We start from the raw sequence: 20421 nt of genomic DNA, 5'->3' as shown, positions 1-20421 counted from the left end.
TGGAGCGCTGTTGATAGGTGCGATCGCCAAGGGGTGTGTTTAGTGCTTTCTTTCGGGTAGCTCAATGCCGCACCTGTTCACCTCAGCTTCGTGCCTCGGCCTGTCGTCAGCGCAAGGAATGGGATCCAGTGCGCTTGGGGTGTCAGAGGAGTCGCAGACCAAGCTGGAGTAGCGCGCAGGAGAAAGCTGCTCGTGAAAGTGATGCACAGGAACCTGAATCCACACCAGCACGTGTGATCCAAGTAGCTCTTCGAGGGACGCTTTGGGCCACGGAATCGTAGAGTTGCTGCAAGATGGCCGCCGATTGGGCTGTCCACTTACCATTGCTGTCATCGCAGGGCGAGATCCGCCACTTTGTTGCATCCATGCCACTCTGTCTGCCTCCACGGAAGGGGAGCGGCTCCGGCCGTTGCCTCATGACCGCGCACCTGCCTTGCGCATAGATTTCGGAAGCCCCGCCAGACATTGGTGACGTCAATGTGTGCCTTTTGAGCAGGAGCAGCGTGCCCCAAGCCCATCCAGTTCTGGCTTAGCTGGAGGCGTCGCCCGGTCAGTACACTGACCCCGTGCCTCCAGGTTCAACTGGTCTTGGCATGCCTATTTAAACCCTGCGACTCCTCGCCCAAGGCTCTTCTTTTCTTCTTCAGCTCTCTTTGCCATTTGGCTTAGATCAAGTGTAGTAACTGTTCTTTTCAATTTAGTCTTTGAAACGACTCTACGTGAGTCTTTTTCAAAAACTAGTTTTTGGCACCCGAGTGGCAGGTCACTGAGCACCGCTCATACTTGCTGCTCACAGTGTCGCTCGTATTGCACTACTTCGGGCTGACGCGACCTCATCTTTTCGTTGTATCTTCAGACAAAGCGCTGGAGTACGAGGAAGAGATTTTGAGCGAAAGTAACTTGGAGGCACCTCAAGTTTCTCGCTTTGTGAAGCCATTGGGTCCTGCTCTGGGCTGGGTTGCCCTCTTGCCGTGCCGCGACAGAGGTGCTCCACGATAGAAGCTTTGGTGCTGAGACGGATCGTGGCTCACCGGCAAGGTGGCCGACGAAGCTCTTGAGTACCTGCGTTTTCCACGCGACCATGGCGCCCTCTGACACGGCCTTCATCTTGGAGACATTGCGCGGTTATCAGGCCATGGCTGCGAGTCTATGTACGCAGTCGTGTCCCATTGAATGTGCGTACGCGCCTGTGTTTGAAACTTTGCTGGTCTCAACCTCCGCTGTGCGCGCTGTCATCAGTGAGCCATCTTCCTGCGACAATCACGAAGGAACGCCTCCATGCGTCCTTGGATCGGTTTGGAAGCACGACAAGGTTACAGCGCAATGCGCAGGTCTCGCCGTGCGCCAGCTGTGGGACCGCGGGCGTGGATTCGGTGAGCCGCCGTCTCGACGGTAGTAAATGCGCTTGGATCCATTCGCCATCTTGAGCGCATATTCCGGTGGGCAGAATCAAGCTTTCTCTCACATAGGCTCTACACAATCTATGGTTGATGTTCCTCACCTCTTGAACTGTCTGCCCACGACTTCGCTCGCCATCACATAACCACGACCACAAACCCTCCTCCCTCGACGTCACAAGACTTCTGCATACCATTGGCCGAACAATCGCGCATTCACCCATCATCATCGCAGCATCCACAATGTCGTCCGCCCCCGACACTCCAATCACCATCAAGACGCGCTCGGGCCGCCTTCTTGACGGTCCCGCCATTGAGGAAATCGTCGACCGCGGCCTGGCCCGTCGCGAGCGCGAGTTGACCTCTCACCGCGTCAAAGCTAAGGCTTCAGCTGCGCGCCTGGTGGAGAAAGCGCTGGGAGTGCGCTGTCTTGCCAAGAAGATCTTGGCTAGACTCAAGCGCTGAGCGGTCAGTCAGAGCAGAAGACCTATCTGATTCCGAGCAGTGCTGGAACAGCGGCTGATCGATGTGAGGCAGATACGCGCGCAATGGCAGCTTTGTGTCGGGCAAGCACAGCACCATATCCAAGGATGAATCCTGCGAAAACTCGATACAATCAGTTGGAAGAAACACCGAGCGGTCGCGACGACGGTTGCTGATGAACGCGATTGGACACGGTTTTGGTAAAGAAGAGGAGCATGATATTCTCGAATCACTGGTCACTGAACGCTACGGCTTCGAGAAATAGGCGTCACTCAGCCTCAAGGCGTCAAATGTTCGCCCGAGTTGCTGAGCGATAGCAGTAAGAATCCGTCGAGGCGTCCCCTCCTTGCAAACGAATTTGATGCACCCGCAACCCTTCGAAGTCCCCGTCGCTAAGGAAGAAGTCCTTGTCTACCTTCAATCCCCCTCCCGGAAGCACGTCCGCCTTTGCCATCCATGCTCCCACGCCTTTTGGATAGAACTGGTCATCCCAGGATGAGTACAATGAATTAGTGAAGTAGATGCGGCGACCATCGCGGCTAACCTCTACCATCTGGGGTCCCCCTCCCAATGGTTGGTCCGGCCGCGACGGATGTGCCGCTGGGTCAAAGACGCCGCCCAGGCGAACGCTGCCCGTCTCTTTCGGGTGCTTCGGATCGCTGACATCGTACTGCTTGAGTTCGCCGGTGACCCAGCATGAGACATACAAGTAGCGATCGTCGACGGACAGGTCGATATCGGTGATGATAGGAGGCACTGCGCCGCCAAACGGCTGCAGCAGGGGCGGCAGGCTGCTCGCATCATCCACCTTCTGCGCCGGAATAGTGATGACTTTCTCCAACTTCCACCGCTTCCCCTCATCGCTCTCCTCCTCGTCCAGATACCAGCGCCAGATGGACCCAGACAAGTCAGCCGTCGACACGACGACGCCGACGAACCCCCACGTCGCCTCGGGGTCATGCGACGGCCTGACCTCCAGCACCATCTGGTGCTCCTCGCCGAGGTCGATGCGCTGGACGTGCCGCCCTCGGCCCAAGTCCCAGAAGTGCAGGGCGTGGCCGTACTTGTTCGCCAGCAGTAGCTCGGGCACCAAGCCGTCCTCGAACATGGCCGGGCTGCCCCACTCGCTCGACACGAGCGTGTTGCGGTTCAGGTGCCACCACGCGTCGTAGTGGAAGTGCTGCGGGCCGCGCTGTGTCTCCCACGCGCGCACCACGTCGAACGAGTCGTGGTCGAGCAGCGCGATGCCGCCCGGCCCGTTGCCGTCATCACTGGCAGTCGCACCGCCGCTGCCCAGGCACGTCACGAAGACGCCGGACGGCCCGCAGTGCACCGTGTGCGGGCGCGAGTAGCCGGCCTGGGAGGCGAGCGCCGCGGCCGGGATGGTCTTGACGAGCGACGGGCGCCGCGGGTCGGGCGCCGTGTCGACGACGAAGATGTTGGAGGAGCGCAGGGCCGGCACGAGGAGGTAGCGGCGCTGCAGGTTGGTCGCGTCGTGGCCCTCGTGCTTGAGCGCGCTGGAGCACGCGTTCCAGCCGAAGTGGTGCAGCTCGCTGCCCGCCGGCACTTTGGTTGCGTGGATGACCCGCCCGTAGCTGCTGGACGAGCGGTCCAGGTCGACGACGAAGATGGCTTCTTCCTTTTTGTGCGCTGGATCCAGGCCTACGACGTAGGCGAGCTGCTCGGCCGGCGCGGCCATGGCGTCGGCCGGCGTGCGGTAGAAGGTGGGATCCATGGTCGAGGTCGAGTCCTCACTTTGACTGTCGCCATAATTAGAATCCTCTCGTTGGAGCAAACGAGTCGCAGTCGCCCTTACCTTGAGGCTGTACCGAGAAGTATAGTGTACAATTGACGATCACTGCGGGTCTCTCAAAGTAGCAATTGTCTCGATGGAATCGTCCAGCACATGCTGCTTGCACGCCCCATTTGTATGCACGATGCGGGGAAGCGATGATTGCTAATCGTTGATCGGATAGCCGCCATCAGCAAACGCATGGGAAAGTCGCAGTAAGATTGGAGTCTGACGTCGCTTTGCATCAATCCATGTGCCCCGCACTGCTGTAAGCCTAACTGCAAGCCTGCGCCTTCTTGCGACTCAGCCTCCCACCATCATCTCGATATCGGCTCACTTGGCAATTTTTTGTTTGTGCTGCACTGTGCCAGATTCGTACACACACTAGCTTCCCCTGCAGTGAAGTCCTCATGCTGACTGGCTTGACAGGAGGAGAACGTTAGACCCTACCCGCGCTTCCGTCAGCTCCCCATTGGAATTGACAACTGCATAGATGTGACGCCTTTGTTTGTATTGCAGTTCAAGGTTCCAGGTTTAACAGCGTGCCAATTGCATTGAATCCAGGTCATAGCAGCCAGCGTGACTGGGATTGCTTCTGGGCTCCTCGGCGTCCGTCAGTATGTGAGTGAGTATGGGATCTGCGTGGGCAGGAGGTCGGGATGCTCTCACCTAATCAAGTGTGTCGTCGCGGTTCCCATTCACAAAGCTGCGCTGGACTGTGACCCAAGGCCGTCATTCTTGTTCCAAAACCAAAGCGCGCGCGCACACAAGATATCAGCTGTCGTTGTGCGGCATACCATCATAGGCGTCGAGGTTTTTGCGAACCGCAAATAGACCTTTCACTCGACGACCTTCCGTGACATCGGCCACTGTGATGGAAGCCAAGCATTCCGCATGTGGAGACGTCACACAGGTCACGCGTGTGAAGCTTCTCAGCCATGTGCTGTGTCACTGCTGGCCTCTGCAAGGGCGAATGACCCACAGCCCAGGTCACCACCAGCCAGCCTCTTGCGCGCCCGGTTTTTGCGCAAAGCACCATGTCCAGCTGCAGCGTCTACCACTCTCGACTACATCTGGACGCACTTGAAGGAGCCACCCTCTGTGGAGGTCACCGGCCAATGTTTCCTCTTGCATTATGCCGAAGAGCTTCTTAGTTGTGGAAAGCGCTCACTGAAGCGCTGCGTGGGCGTCGGTTTCCTGATTTAGCGGCGGGTTGGTCATGCATGGCGACACGGAGGCTGAGCTGCTCGGCTGAGCGAGTCGTCGAGCCTCGTGCCTGCTCGGTTCAGAAGCCAGCAGTTTCCTCAACATCCTTCCGGGTCCAGCACGTGTGTTGCCCCGACCGACCACCCATCCTTTCAGGGTTAGCACCAAAGACGGCGCAGCTGCCGACCACCTCCGGCTGCCTATAAATACCCGTCGACTCCTCGACCAAGGCTCCTCTTTTCTTCTTCAGCTCTCTTTGCCTTTTGGCTTAGATCAAGTGTAGTAACTGTTCTTTTCAGTTTAATCTCTGAAACGGGCCTCCGGGCTCCTCTTTCAGGGCAGTATTTGGAACCGGGTGGCTGGTCCCTGAGCTCCGCTCATACTTCGCTGCCACAGTGTCGCTCGTATTGCACTATCTCGGGCTGACGCGACCAATCTTTTTCGTTGAGCGATCTGTCTTGAACAGGTCCTTGAGGAAGGAGTCTCACTTGTCTTCTCTTACTCGTCGCCCACCTGCGTGTCGCCGCGTTGTGCGGTCATCCGTGTTGCGACGGGCACCTGTCCTGGCCATAAGAGCAGCGAGCTCCACCTCCCCATCATCTCTCTCCCACACCACCAAGCCATAGTTCGCAAGTACTATCTGCGGCGAATGAAGCGCCATTCCGAGCGACGCGCAACGAATCAGCCTCCCTGCGACTCCGTCGAACTCGTCACGACCGCTCGCAGACGTTGCAAGCCACGCCCACCTCACCTTCGAGCTTTGCCTCGCACGGCCACTATCTGCGCCTATTTCTTTTCACAACATCTATAGCGCTGTCGCAGCTCTATAGCACCGTGGTGAGCGACTCCGCGCGCCCATCGGGTGGCTGACGGCGAATTAGGCCTTCAAACCGACATCCCGCCGTGAACGCACAAAGACTGCGTGACACGGACTGAACGATGATGCGCAAGCATTCGAACATGCCACCGAGTCAAGATTTACCTGCGTCTCCTGCTTAGAGGACGCAGGCGCCGCACAAGCCGCTGGTGTTCCTTTCAACATTCCTCGACCGGCGACACATGCGATACAAGTGGAGCAGACTCGGCTACCGCGGCACAGCTTCGACTTCTTGGGCTCGCTCTGCATTTTTACCAACAATGTGGAACGTGGGCTGCGCAGTTGGCTGGTCTAGCGGGATTTTGGGCTGCACAGCGCTGGCCATGCACAAACTCCACCAGAAGATCGGACCTGAACGGACAGAACATACAGTTAAGTGGCCGCATGACCAAGTCCATGTACCAAGTAGATGCTCATACTCTCGCAGATAACTAAGCGCAAAGGAATGTAGTCGATCTCATTCTTTGCACGACGTCGTCGGCAATGCTAAACAACCTCCAAACATTACGGGTAACAACGCAAGATTTCCAAAGAGGAGATTGTACTGTAGGCAAAACTCAGGCATCAGTTGCTGAAATGCTGTAAAGCTCGATGTCGAGGCTTTCAGCTGGACCCTTTACTGGTTAGCCGTCGAACGAATCATAGCGGGACCGGACGCTGTAGCCCTGGAATGTGTGGAAATGCAACAATGGCAGGTCTGTGACACTTCAATGGGCCGAAAGCCGCAAGAACGCTAACTAAGCCAGAAGGCTAAATGTTAGGAGATCACAATGACCGGCTGGGCGAAATCGAGCGCATGCGAGCCACAATACGGCGACACACGGTCCGATATTCTCACCGCCTGTCTCTGCAGGAGCATCGCATTCGATGCAGCATACAAAGGAACTTGATGTTAAGCCTTGCTCTTGGCTATGGAAACCTTCCTCAATTTATTTGCGATAATGCAATGGCCTCTACAGAAACTTTGGATAGAAGCATGACAGGTGCGAGAGATGCTCCAGTGTCTCGTCCGAGGATTTTGCGACCGTCAATATTGGTTTGTGCGGAAACAGTATCAGCAACGGTTGGTGGCTTTACCATTGTTTCCAAGCAGCAAGTATCAGAGCTCGGTGATTCCTCAGGGCAATATTACATTTGCTAACAGAGTCTGACAGCCAACTACATATTGGAACTACAATCGTGCTGTCTAGATTCCTTTCAGCGAAGAGCACCACTTCATCGTCCCCGTTCTCCCCTACGGTTGTCAACTTGACACAATGGCTCCGCTACGGCTACCTCTTGGTATTTCATAGCTAGAGAACGGTTTCACTTAGACAATTCCATGGTTTGCTACTGTTTCTAGGTAATTGTGATTCTACCGATCCGTTCGCACGAGGAAAGGAGTAAAGAATGAAGTCTTGATGGCTTTCCTGAAATGTGGAATGGAATGGAAGCCAGAGCCCAAATCAGAAGCGACTCCCCACGACGGCAGCTACGGATCAACGAACGCAAGTCACCAGGAGTCATTGGTCAAAAAGACAGCATAGCAGTCGTTCATATGCAAAGTCTTGTGCCATTAAAAGACAAGAGTAAGGCTTCTCGGCTATGGGGAGGTTACACATAAAACAAAAAAAGCGGCTCGCAAAAGTCGGGGCTGTTGGCCATAGACAGGCCGAATCGGGAAGGACGATGACTTCTCCACACGGGCGCAAAGGCCAGCTTGCCGACTTAGCCAAGCGATATCGGACCACCGGCGCTCAACGTGGCAGCTCTTAAGCATGCCAATGGCCGGTTTGTTGCAAAAGCACGAGCGGTTGTTCCACCACGGTGCTCTACTGAGCAGAAAAGCCAAGCGTAACCCAAAAACGGAAGGAGATACAAGCCAATAGCGTTGCAGAACGCCAAAGCAAAGGTACCGGTGGGCGACTTATGACACAGAGAATTGACGCGCAGCGTGGTATTCATGCGGTAAGAGGCCTAAAAAAAGTGGAAGCGAGGGAAAATATCTCGCCACGCAGCGCCGCGAGCCGCGTCTAGCCGCGAAAAGCACAGGTGTTTTGTCCACAAGCGCGCTTTTGACCATGTTTTACGAGAATGCCACGGTACCAACAAGGTATGCGCAGGAATGTATTAAAGGAAGAGACTTTGGATGCTTCTTTTCTTGGACGCGGCACCAGTGCTGGAAACCACTGCGACAACCCTCGTCCAGGCCCGACGAATGAAATTCAGGACTGGATCCGACTATCAGGAGCCTGGAAGAACACCACCCGGTGGACTGAAAGGACCAATTGCAACAGCAGACCTTGGTGCAGCATTTGCGGGCATTGACAAAGCCCTCTCGTGGAGAAAAGGATCACCGCCGAACCACACCACACCGGAATCCTCAGAGGGAGATCAGCAGGCATGGCAAAGAAGTGAAGCGAGGACAGAGAGCACTTGGTTGATGGACCAGGAAGATAAGAGATGGCGAGGGGAGGTATTTGTCAAAGTACATGAGGGGGTAAAGAATCATCCGAGAAAGAAGAAAGAGCTATTCATCAGCATAGGACACTGGAGAAGATCAACAACTCTATGACATCACGACCGATGGTTTGTGGGTCAGGTCCAAGTGCAGAGATACTTGCAGGACTGTTGCAGCAACAGACGGCCGCCGCTTCTCTGGGTTATCTGGATCCTTGTCTCCTCTGCTGTCGATGAAGGATGTCCCGGGGGGTTATCTGTCGAAGCACTCCACCTCGGTCAACCAAACGATGGGATTGAGACTGGGAGGAGACGGGTTGAGAGTGGCCTCCGGTCTTTCAACACTGGCTCAGAGAAGAGACTTGAAGAAGAGGAAGAAGAAGAAGAAGAAGAAGGAAGAAAAGAGCCAAAGACGATAGGAAAACAAGAAAGTACCATTGTTTCGTCTGACTTTCAGAGAAATGATAAGCCGTGTGATCACCTTTGCGCTCGGATACATCAATCGTCTGTAAAGGGCAGCCCGCTGCAGAGAAAGTAAGTCTACAGAGAATATCGCTCAGCTTACCGGAATTGGCAATGGGCCTGGTGTTGGTCCCGAGGGCCGCGGCGACGACCAAGGCTGCACGAGCGGCCGTCTCCTGCAGCTCTCGCGCGCTGCCATGCTCCGCCACACTCATCCCACGATGCTGCCCCACGTCGCAGGCGGCCGTCGCGATCGAGCGGTGCCGGCCGTGTGCAACAAAAGGTGACAGATTTTTCGCAGTGGCTCCTAATCCCCTTTGGGCATATCACCGTCGACCTGGGGGCGGGGTGGCAGGAGTTGGTCCTTGCCTTGGTCCCTTCCTTTGCTGAGGGGCAGCAAATGGCCCGAGACGAGGCCAACGCCCCGCCGGGAGATGCACGATTGAGTTTATCGGGCGGTTCGCTTAGGATGCGGGCGTTTGTGGTGTCTGGCGGCAGCGTGGATGGCTGGGCGGGCATCAGAAGCGGGCAGTGGCACGGGAATGCATTGACTCGCGCGCTCCACTTTGGTATATTGTCGCTCTGGACAGTCGTCTCGGCCCGCTGGTCGCTCTGATGCTGGAGCGGGTCGTGCGGGTCGTTTGGAGGCGGAGGGGTGCATGAGCCGGGGTCGAGGGCGGGTGGTCGGCAGCGCTGGCTTCACTGGCTCGTGATTGCGCCAGTCACGCAGGCCGCTCCTTTCCCAACATTCTACCAGGGGTTCTAGAAGTTCTAGAACAGACTTGTCTATCTATGAGGGAAGGGAAGGACCCTGTGGACAGCCAGCTCGGCTAGGCGCGCGAGGACAGGTCGCGGATGTTTGTCCGCTTGCGTGCATGGGCGCTCTGGGCGAGCGGTTAGTGAAGCTCCTCCACCTCGTCCCAGACGCGGTGAAACCGGAGAAACTGCAGGCGGCGGCTCCCGGACGATCGCAGGTCCGGCGGCGCAGCGGCAGGGCTGCTGCTCATATCCGGCGCCGGGCGGCTGTGGGCGGGATTACGGCCGGGTAGAAGAGGCCCGCCGTGGCAGGATGGATGCGCGAGTAAGCACCCTCTTTACCCGGCTTCCAACAATAATGGCCTGACGGCAGCGCAGCAGCAGCGTCCAACAGCTGCGCTGATAAGAATACGACTCGACGTCCGGCCCGCACCGAACTGCAACGTCACAAAGCGCATCCAGGAACCGTTCCGCTTGCTCTCCGCCCCAGGGGCCTCGCCGCGGTCTGTGGGCTCGCACCAACGCCTGCAGTGCGCTACGAAAGAGCAACTTCCGCCGAAGCGCCAACTGACGCCTGCCACCTCCCGCGCATGTGATGCCAGGGACCATCTTCATCGAAGATCTCTGTGCCTTGTGTCAGACACAGGGGTCCCGGCCCTGCCCATCAATGCGCTGATGCCTGTACGTCTGCTCATTTCTTTTAATAGTTGAATTGCGCCTATACTGCTGAGAAATAACGTGGGCCAATGCAAGGTCCTGCAGCTATTGATAGCAGGACGCCGATGTCCAACAGCTCCAGAGTCATGGTGTGCGCCCGAGATACGAGCCCTGTTACAGCTGGCGAGCCGGCCAGACCCTTGGGCCGTCTGCTCTCCAAGGAAAAAAAAAAAAAAAAGACAGCTCTGCCCATGACACAATAAGGCCGGCGGCAAGCGCCACCGACGCACCATGTCCCTACACCGACGACACGCCAGCGCACGGACTCCTGCCCTACTGCATTGCCCTTCACTATCATCCCACGAGAGCAGACCATACCCGGCGAGCAACGCCCGCTAGGCCCATCGCCTGCTGCTCCTTCGGCTGCGCAGCCTGCTCCGCCTTCTGGCGCCGCTCTAGCTCGTCGAAGATGAAAGCCTCGCTGAAATCCATATCCTCGGGCCGCACTATCTTGGTCTTGTACCACCACTTGTAGGCAAAGTAGTCGAACACGAACAGCGGCGCCGCAATGTACGTCGCGAAGAAATTCTCTGCGCTGGGCTTGGCATCAAAGGGAAAGATGGCCAGGTAGAACTCGGCCGCCAGAATCAGGAAGATGACCACGAGGCCCACGTACTGGCTCCACGGCGCGAGCATGTCGTGGAACGGCAGCGTCTTGTGGTCGATGCCCTGCGCCTTGAGGCCCTTGCGGAAGCGGATGTGCATCCAATAGATCGTGGCCCACTGCAGGAAGCCGCTGATGCCCACCTGCGCAACTCTGCGTTAGCATTGTGTCATGGGCCCGATGGGGCAGGAGCGCTGACCAGAGATGAGAACCAGTTGTACACCTGCTCCGCCGTCGAGTTGCAGTTGAGGTAGCAGAGCCCGCCGCCCAGGATCATGCTGATGGTCATGGCGACATACGGCCGCCCCTGGCGATCCTTGCGTCCAAACACCGGGTGTACCCACTTCAGGTCCGAGAGAGCACAGAGCGTGCGTGAGGCTATGTACGCGGAGGTAATGCCGCAGGAGATGACCGTGATCAGGATGAAGGCGTTGAGCGCGTGCGCAAGGCCGAAGAGGTTGCATTCCCGGATTGCCAGCACGAACGGCGATGCGAGCGTGCCCGATGCGTTCACCAGGCTAGGGTGGTTGTACGGGATACACATGCCAACGAGCCCTGTTGGGAGTGAGCCCGCCACACTCTAGACGCGGGGGACCGTTTCCACTTACAAATATTAACCACAAAAAAGGTGAACATGCGCCAGAACAGCGGCTGGACGGAGCGCTTGACGGTCTCGCGCGGGTCCTTGGCCTCGCCCGCCATGACGGCAATGTGCTCGCCTTCTCATCGTCAGTAAAGCCGACGCAAGGCGAGGAGCGCCACACTTACCGCCGCCGAAGCTGAACCCTGCTTGCACAAACGCAGCCGCAATCCCTCGGATGCCGTTGACGAAAGCACCGGGATCCTTCCAGTACCTGAACTCGATTGGCCCACGTGTTGCTGGGATTCCTCCGCTCGTCATGACAATCATGAAGAAGATGATGGCCACCAGCGCTAGACACTTTAGGAAAGAAAACCAGAACTCGACCTCTCCGTAGAGCTTGACTGGCCAAATGTTCACGAAGACGATGATGGCTAGAAAAATCGTGATCCACGCCGCCAGTGGCACACTGTACGACTTCTCCCAATAGTGGAGGACGGAGATGCAAGCCGTAATCTCGGCGGGGATAATCCTTCAAGTACATTAGTAATGGACGCGCCTCCGTAGCCATCTTCGACGTCTTACATGACCCACTTGTGGCTGTTAGCAAAGGATCATCATGTGCTGTCACAGGGGATGCTTACATTGAACCAGAAGTTGATCCCAATGGCAAAGCCGAGGGCAGGATCCACGTACTCGCCAGCTTGGCGCGTGAAGCCTCCGTGTACGGGCTTGTATGCTGTCATTTCTCCAATCGAAGTGTACATGACGTACACAATTGCCCTGTAGACGACGCTCAGCGCTCAGCCATCCAATCATATGCGGTCGGTCACTCACGCCATAATGGTGTAGGAAACGGCGATTCCTCCCGGGCCGGCTGAGGACCATAGCGTCAGTATAGTACATTTTACTTGCTTCAGCAACTAACCTTTAGCCAGTGCACTTCCAGTACCAACCCACAAACCAGTCCCGATGCCAGCACCGAACGCCATCATCATGATCTGACGCCTCTTGAGCGATCGCTCATAGCCAACCTCTACCAAGTCGACGGTGCCGACATGGCCTTCGGCAACGTCGGTCGAAGGCTCGACAGCAATGCTCGCAGCATCTTTCTTTTCGATGTCATGGTTGTCGTTCTGCGACGATGTCGAAGGTGAGGTCGTGGCAGGCTCCGTGTGTTGAGCCATTGCAGTCACAGTTCAAAGGTTGAGCAGCAGTGGTGGTAAGCTCAGGACCGCGGGCGCGCCGCAGTTCATCTACTCGTCCGCTATCTCACTATCTCCAACGTGTCGATACTCGATACAGCAACTGCAGCGCTTGTCATGATTGCACACGCAACGCCCAGCCGTCTCTGCCAGCACTCCTACATCGAGATATGCTCCGATGTGCTATCTGTCTTGGAAGCGGAGGCGGGCGACCCGATTCATCCGATACCTGTAGACTTAAGGATCAATGAAGGTCGACGCGCAAAGCTTTCACCAAGTAAGAGACGGCTTGGCTCGGCAGAGCTTGAGTTGGTTCCTATCATCGAAAGTATATCGGACGAGAGCGCGCATATGCGAGCTGCCCTCGCATTCACCCGAGACGCGATGTCTCGGCGAGCGGCTTCACGTGGCCGAGAGTCCGGGGGAGCTTGGAGCCAAAGGTGGGGTAGAGCAAGGGCCCTGGAGATCGCATGCGACCAGGGACAAGACTTCCTGATGTGAGCGAGGTCGGAGCTGTGTTTGTATGCATCCATTCATTTTAGAGCTGTAATCAGCCATCAGTTTCTGCAGGTCTCAGTTCTTCTCCTTGAATCCTACCCTCCAATCACCTCCCAAGCTCCATCACAGAATCCGAAATGTCGACGAAGCACGTTGTTTTCGACGTTGTCGGCACCTGCGTTGGCTACGACGTCTGGTTTGATGCAATTGCCGCTCAGCTGGGCGAGAGGTTTGCCAAACTCGGCATCTCGCCGCGTCTCTTTGCCTTCGCGTGGATGGAGGCGGCCGAGCGCGAGTACACCTACCTGTCCCTCTCCGGCCGCTACACCATGTTCTCCAAGCTCCAGGCCGCCCTGTTCTACCGCATGCTCTACCAAGCCGGCGTCGACGAGCCGCGCAAGTTTGCCACGGACGAGGACCTCAAGGTCATCACGGAAGCGTACAACAACCTCAAGATGCGCGACGGCGTCCCGGAGATGTTCGCCAAGCTGCGCGCAGCGGGCTTCACATGCTGGTGCCTGTCGGCCGGTGACAGGAAGCGCGTGAGCGGATACTTTGAGAAGGCAGGCGTTCCCATGCCCGCCGAGAACTTGATGAGCTGCGACTCCAGCGGGATTGGAAAGCCGGACCCCAAGGCGTACGAGCCGGCCATCCAGGCACTTGGGGATGGCGAGAAGTGGTTCGCAGCCGCACACATGTGGGACGTGTCTGCTGCGCGAACAGTCGGGTAAGTTCATTGCGCACCGCCATTCTCGGCGCTATTGCTAAGCTGGCCCAGGTTCAAGGGCGCATACACCAGCGTGTGGGAGAAGGAGCCGTGCACAGAGATCTTTGGTGAGATGGAGGTCATGGCCGAGACGCCGCTGGAGATGGCGGACAAGATCATCGCGGCATCGTCATAGCAGAGCCGAGTAATCGCAAATAAAGATGCATTGAGGCCATAGCTCCTCACTATCGATAGGCGGTTTCGCGCTTCTCCGATCCCTGCTTGCCGTTCTCCGGCTTGATACGAGTGCGGGCCGCAGCGATCTCTCCGTTGCGCAACCACTTTCTCATGTGCACTCTCGACCCTGGTGTGACTGGACGCATGCTCTTCTAGGCCAGGCTGCGAGCATCCCCGCAATCTACGGGTTCGTGCGCGTTCCCACGCCCGATGTCGGGTTCTGGTGTCGCGCGAGTCGAATGATCCTCCTATCGGGCTGCTTCCAGGGTAGTCAGTGCTTTTGAACATCAGGCTTCTTATACAGCTCGAAGTGACGTTTGCCGCGCCGAGCATTTCCACCAACTGAGTGCTGCACCGCCCTCTTACCCAGCCATCAACACACACCATGTCGTCCAAGACCGCTCAAGCGCGCCTCTCGCAAGTCGAGGGCTCGTTCAAGCCGTCATCAGAATCGATATACTCGACCGAGCCGTCGGCGGACCACGCGCCATATCCTTATCCTGTGCCAAACTCGCTGACGCCGTACTGGCGAACGGAGCTCCACCCGCTGGACAGTGCGCGCACCACGCCCGATCTACCCGCCGAGACGGACATCCTCATCATCGGTGCCGGCTACTCGGGCGCGTCGACGGCGTATCACTTGCTGAAGGACAACCCCAACCCGCCGCGGATCACGATACTAGAGGCGCGTGAGGCGTGCTCGGGCGCAACAGGGAGAAACGGTAAAAATCCACGATCGCTCAGGGCGCCGGCAGAAGAAAGTTGACGCAGGACGGACAGGCGGGCACCTCAAGCCGGACGTGTACTTCCAGGTGCCCAAGTACACGGCGCTGTTCGGGGCCGAGGCGGCCGACGAGCTGGCGGCGTTCGAGGCGTCGCAGGTGCTGGCGGTCAAGGAGCTCGTGGAGCGCGAGGGCATCGACTGCGACTTCGCGCTGACGCGGGCCGTCGACGTCTGCCTCGACGCCGACCACGCCGCCAAGTGCAAGAGCGAGTTCGCCGAGCTGCAGGCCCAGGGCCGGCCGTCGGTGCGCGACGTCTTCTTTTCCGAGGGCGCCACGGCCGAGATCATCTCCGGGGTCAAGGGCGCCAAGTGCGCCTTCACCTTCACCGCGGGCCATGTCTGGTGAGTCCTTTTTTCTGCTTCATTTACGAGAGAATTATTAGACGGGCGTGTGGGGAATATTGAAGAGCAGAAAAATAGATTGCGACGAAGGAGCGCGGGGAAATAAGCTTCTTGCTCCGGTGGGATTCCGTCCACAGCGGCCATTTTGCCTGTTGCATGCAAGGGGAGCGAAGGATGCAGCAAGTCAACGCCGGTAGCCAGCAGGAGACGACGAGAGAGGTGGCGTCGCGGAGGGGGGCGGATTGCGGCTAGAGTGCAGCTGACGCGAACCACTGGCAGGCCGTACAAGCTGGTCATGCACCTCCTGGCCATGGGCGTCGCGCGCGGCGTCAACCTGCAGACGCACACGCCCGTCACCAGCGTGAGCGAGGCGCGCGACTCGTCGGGGTGGTGGAGCGTCAACACCCCGCGCGGACAGGTGCGCGCCAAGCAGCTCGTCTACTGCACCAACGCCTACACCGCCGGCGTCGCGCCGCAGTACCGCGACAAGATCATCCCCGTCAAGGGCATCTGCAGCAGGCTCAAAGTGCCCCCGGGCGCCGCCTGCCCGCATCTGCCAAACACTTACAGCGTACGTAAGGGAAATAGCGCCATCGCGCCCCGCCATGGCTAACCACCCAGACAGCTGCGCTACGCCCCGGGCATCTACGACTACCAGATCACCCGCACCGACGGCAGCATCGTCATCGGCGGCGCCAAGCAGTGGTTCTGGCACGACCGCAGCCACTGGTACGGCGTCACCGACGACGCCTCGCTGATCGAGCCTGCGAAGCAGCATTTCCCGGGCTTCATGCAGCGCAACTACCGCGGCTGGGAGAATAGCGGCGCCGAGCTCGACTCTCTCTGGACCGGCATCATGGGCGTGAGTGCAAAATTTCCGTCTCTGCCGCACGGTTGCTCGCCGTCGCGCCACGACTCTGACCACACCTCGCTTACCCTCAGAATGCCATCGCCTCAGTATCGCTAGTGAAGTGCTGACCCGCTATTCGCAGTACACCGCCGACATGATGCCACACATTGGCGAGGTTCCGTCGAAGCCTGGCCAGTTCGTAATGGCCGGCTTCAACGGCCACGGCATGCCGCTAATCTTCCTGTCGTCCAAGGGTCTCGCCAAGATGCTCTTGGACGGCGTGCCGTTCGAGCAGACGGGCATCCCCCGGCTATTCAAGACGACGGCCGAGCGCGTGGCGAGCAATGAGAACTTGATCTTGAATAGCAAGCCGCAATAGGGGCATAGCACTGGGAACCCTGGCGCTAAGTTCGTATAGACCGCGAAATCGGATGGACAAGATGTGAGTCTGAGCGTTTGCATTTAGTCAGCAACACACAATGGTCAGTTCGGGATGGGGAGATACCCGTTCCTTGTGCCAAAGGAGTCGAAATCAGCGAGCATGCAGCAAATTTCGGAGCTGGAACAGATAATAGCATCTTCGGAGAGAAACAGAAATAGCATCCATCCGTATCGTATGGGGGACCGGCCCGCTGTTCGCCTTGACTACGGCCGTACCTATAAGCGTGCAAGACCGACCGACGTTGTGGTTGCGAGCGACGATGGTGGAGAATGAGACTTATCTCTGAAGTGATTTCAGCCCCTCATGGCGGGCCGGTGGTTGGAGATCTGGTCTGTTTTCTGAAACGAGCGGCAAGGCGCGGTTGTGGAGCACTGGTCGAAGTGCCCTCGCTCATCTCCGAAGGTCGCGGAAACGGTGCCGTCGATCATCCGTTGCGCATACCGATTAGGAAAAAGCTTCGCGACATTCAAGATAGTATCTGTCGAGCGACGGCCCGCCAAGTGGCGAGACTCTCCCGTTGTCGTCTTCGGAGAGGAGATGCATGGCCACAGCAGCACGCAGAAGCGGTGCTGTGGAAAGGAGAGGGAATCAGGATGGCGATGCGGAAAGTCGACTTGTCGATGCAGGGTCTGTGGTGCACCACTGATCTGATAGGCCCAGGCAGAGCTGCCAAGAGGCGGACTGACGTCGGGTGGAGAAAATCCAGCTTCCAATTGCTGTCTCGGAGGTTAGTTTCATGCATCGGAGCAAACCAGGAGCAGTTTCCTAGACAGACGGCATTCTGCATCCAATTCCAAAACCCCTGGGTCATTAGAAATACGTGGTCCTGCGGCTGTCAGTGTGCTATGTCATGAGTGGTGGCGGCGTCCAGCCCTGTATGCGCGACATGTGCTCTCGCGTCCACGTCTGTAGAAGCAGCGCCGATCAAAGGGGCCAGGCGCCTCTGCGTCCGTAGCTCATTGTTCCCTTCCCCAGATGATCCGCCGACCTTAGTTTGATCTTCGTTCCTTGCTGCCAGGCAAGCGCCCAGGCCAGGTTCACCCCTGCTTGGGCGCGCGGGAGCCTCAACCGCATTGGGCAGGTAATCGCCTACACCTGACGAGGGTTCGGCCCGTATAAGCCCTACCTGCACGCCCCTCGGACCATTCCCCCAAAGCGGCGAGCCATGGGAACGTGCGGCTTCTGCATGCGTTGTTATCGCCCTTCTATTGTACTCCTGCACAGCCGCCACATGGCGATGCATGGCGCGCCAAAATTGCACCACCACCACGCCAGCCGACGATAAGGCGCCGAAGCAGCCCCTCGATTCGTCTGCGAGCTTTTGGCTACTTCAGTGCCTGATCCAGAAGTCTTCTGTGCGTGTCATGGCAACCCTAGCGCACGCCCCCGATAAGGATAGCCTGCACATATCTCAAGCTACCCTCGCTTGGCGCAACCGGTGCTTTCCAAGGGCATCCAAACACTTCACAACGGCGGCCGAATCAATAGAGCCCCGCTCAAGCGCTGCGTCCAACCGAACTGCTAAACGCTCTCGTGCTAAAGCGAACGTGCTGCTGCAATCCCCGATGATTGTGGAAGTCCAGGCGTGCTCCGAACAAAAGGCTGCTCGTGGGGTGACAGTTGCGTTCGACGAGGTCAGAACCCTTTGGGTGATCCAAGTAGTACGGAAACCGTCGCAGAGAGCCAATGAGAAAAACGCATGTCTGGTTCGGGGCTGCCGTGGAGGATTGCTCGAACATCCAAGGCTGAAATGTATCCAATTCCAGGAGGCAAGGCTGTTCTGGGTCGTGGCACGTCCGGGAAAGAGTTCCTGCGTATCTTCCTAGCGCCTGGCAGCCTTCTCATTTGCTCGGCTTGTGAGATTCAGCTCAGAGACACGTAGTCCGGAGCCGTGGCAGTGGGAGAGGTCATCCTGGCGCATCCCAGGTTTTGCGTCCGTTAGTCCGAGCCTCGGGCCTCCAACCACTACAAACGTCGAATGCGGTCCACGGGCGCCAGGGCGTAATTAGTTGAACAGGTCGTGCTTGATCGCGTCGCGGCAGCAAAATAGACGTGAGAGTTCTGGGAGGCCGCCAGTTTTCAACAAGCCCATAGGCCGCGCGGCCTCGTGCAACGAAGTCGATTGCGTGCTTCCCGGCTTGTGGCGTGGCTCCTGCTGACCAAGCGACAACCTGGCGTCGCACAAAGCAGGGCCAGGTGCAGCCTCGGCTGTTGACAGACATAAGCAATCCTGCGCCAAATGGCTTGTGACTGGCCGCACGCAGGTCCTTGGCATGCTCGATGCGGGCTCCGGCTTACCCCGAAGGCGGGGCAGACTACGGCGTTGGCATTGCAAGTACGCAGACGTGATGTTTCTTCAGCGTTGAATGCGAGAGATCTCAGATGAACATGCGGGCTGACTTCACTCGACTGCTAGATAAGCTTTGGCCTCGAAGCCCGAGCATTGACCATACGCCAATTGGCCTGTCCCACGCCCCGCAATTCAAGGGTTTTTGCGGCATTTGCCAGCCTGCCGAAAAAAAATTGTACTGCAAAGTGCTTTCTCTGGCTTTCCACTGAGCTGCGCCGTTTCGATTTTCTGCACGTCCCAATCCTCTCTTTGCTGACGCAGGCACGCTCTTGTGAAAAGCAAGCCAGAGACAGAAAGCGCCGCACCAGAGTCCGAAAAGCCCAATCCCCCAGTCGGCCGTGTAAGCAAACCAATAAGTGAGCTATTGGGAAAGGATCCATCCCACTATGGACGTCGGCGAGTCCGCCTCGAGGCACAGCTCCACGATAGCATGTGCCAATTGTACTGTATTGCATACCGTGGCGTAAGAATAGGCAATTTCGACGCCTCGATGGTTGAACGAGAGACATTCTTGCCGGGATTTACGTCAAAAACGTGCGGAGAAGTCTCGTGTTCTCATCAGCGCATGCAAGTGCAGGGAGACGTAAATAGGCACGGCTCGTCAGAGCTGCCCAGCTTTCTCAGACATGGAAACAGTCTTCAGGCTCAGATCAAGATGACATGGCATATCGGGCGCCAACGACGCCAGATCCATGCAAAAAAATGCTCGATGACAGCATATGCTGCGGCTAGCTAGACGCGGGTGGCAGGATTTGCACCCACTTACGCCCTTAGCGAGCGGCAAACCTATGACCGCGGCAAACATGGCGCACCAGTCGTCCGAGAGGTGCAGCTTCACACGCATTGCCGTGTCAAAACACTCATCGTGCGCATGGATCTGTCTGGGCAAAGGATTTGATACTGATTAGGCGCGGTAGTGACTGTGCAACAATGTGCGGTACTCGAGCGCTAGCCTCCCATGAGAGTGCAGGTCAAAGGAAATTTGTCCATCAAATAGAGCCAGCCAACGCATGCCAAAGGTGTGACTGATCGCACCTCAAGCATTGCTGGCCTGAGAAACCCGGGCGCCAGATCAAGGTCCAACCGCAATTGGGCCCTCTCGTCAGTCAATCTTGCTCAATGCCTTGAATCCGGGGCATGGTGCTCCATCGAAATCGGAGGCGCCGGTAGCTGGACTTCTCAAGCCTCAGGCAGATCCCCCTTGGTTAGGTGGATCCCTCTTTGTGCCATATCCTTTCGACTGCGTCTTGTCAGCTGTGCCTTATGAAACTGCAGAATTGATGTTTCGTACCAGGCAGACTCCACAAGCCATGTCTTTCTGATAGACGAAGCGTGGGCAGTCATGCTCAAAACGCCAGCAGCAAGCGTACAAACTAAATCCCTCTCCAGCATCGGGAGGAGGAGGGGTGCGGCCTGTTTTTTCTGAATTTCCCGTAGATCCACCACCTCCCTCCGTCTGTTTTTCGTTGCCAGTAGTGCTCATTGAAAAGTCAACAAATAGATCCAGGGGTAATTTGTGATGAGGACGATGTTGAGCTGGCAGTGCATAGTCGACCGTGGACAGAATTTATATTCTCCGTGGAGTATCGCTGATGGTTTCGAGGCGCATGCAGAAAGCCCTTCACCGTGCCATCTGCACCTGGGAGAACACAGTGCTGCATGCAAGAAGCTGGAGCGGTCATCAGGCAGCAGCA

The 20421-nt window shown here is 57.3% G+C and overlaps 5 protein-coding genes across 5 annotated transcripts; 3 read left to right on the top strand and 2 right to left on the bottom strand.

Moving 5' to 3' along the window:
* Positions 1-1640: 1640 nt before the first annotated feature.
* LTHEOB_7197 (uncharacterized protein) lies at positions 1641-1862 on the top strand (the record flags this gene model as incomplete). The annotated part of the gene is made up of 1 exon (XM_035516536.1): positions 1641-1862. One exon carries the CDS (start codon positions 1641-1643, stop codon positions 1860-1862), a length of 222 nt encoding a protein of 73 aa, XP_035371644.1.
* Positions 1863-2166: 304 nt separating this feature from the next.
* On the bottom strand, positions 2167-3615 carry LTHEOB_7196 (Selenium-binding protein; the record flags this gene model as incomplete). Its single annotated transcript, XM_035516535.1, has 1 exon — positions 2167-3615. The coding sequence occupies one exon, from the start codon at positions 3613-3615 to the stop codon at positions 2167-2169; it is 1449 nt and encodes a 482-aa protein (XP_035371643.1).
* Positions 3616-10423: 6808 nt separating this feature from the next.
* On the bottom strand, positions 10424-12500 carry LTHEOB_7195 (Amino acid transporter; the record flags this gene model as incomplete). The annotated part of the gene is made up of 8 exons (XM_035516534.1): positions 10424-10876; positions 10933-11288; positions 11342-11452; positions 11502-11845; positions 11899-11906; positions 11958-12096; positions 12151-12190; positions 12242-12500. The coding sequence occupies 8 exons, from the start codon at positions 12498-12500 to the stop codon at positions 10424-10426; spliced, it is 1710 nt and encodes a 569-aa protein (XP_035371642.1).
* A 653-nt stretch (positions 12501-13153) lies between these two features.
* Positions 13154-13918, top strand: LTHEOB_7194 (Haloacid dehalogenase; the record flags this gene model as incomplete). The annotated part of the gene is made up of 2 exons (XM_035516533.1): positions 13154-13743; positions 13795-13918. 2 exons carry the CDS (start codon positions 13154-13156, stop codon positions 13916-13918), a joined length of 714 nt encoding a protein of 237 aa, XP_035371641.1.
* Positions 13919-14344: 426 nt separating this feature from the next.
* LTHEOB_7193 (FAD dependent oxidoreductase) lies at positions 14345-16314 on the top strand (the record flags this gene model as incomplete). Its single annotated transcript, XM_035516532.1, has 5 exons — positions 14345-14681; positions 14740-15085; positions 15365-15656; positions 15711-15947; positions 16078-16314. The coding sequence occupies 5 exons, from the start codon at positions 14345-14347 to the stop codon at positions 16312-16314; spliced, it is 1449 nt and encodes a 482-aa protein (XP_035371640.1).
* Positions 16315-20421: the final 4107 nt, after the last annotated feature.

The sequence above is a fragment of the Lasiodiplodia theobromae genome (assembly GCF_012971845.1).
Source record: "Lasiodiplodia theobromae strain AM2As chromosome Unknown scaffold_21, whole genome shotgun sequence".
NCBI classification, from domain to species: domain Eukaryota; kingdom Fungi; phylum Ascomycota; class Dothideomycetes; order Botryosphaeriales; family Botryosphaeriaceae; genus Lasiodiplodia; species Lasiodiplodia theobromae.
Note: the sequence above shows the minus strand (reverse complement) of the source record. Positions and strands in the feature narration are given on the sequence as shown.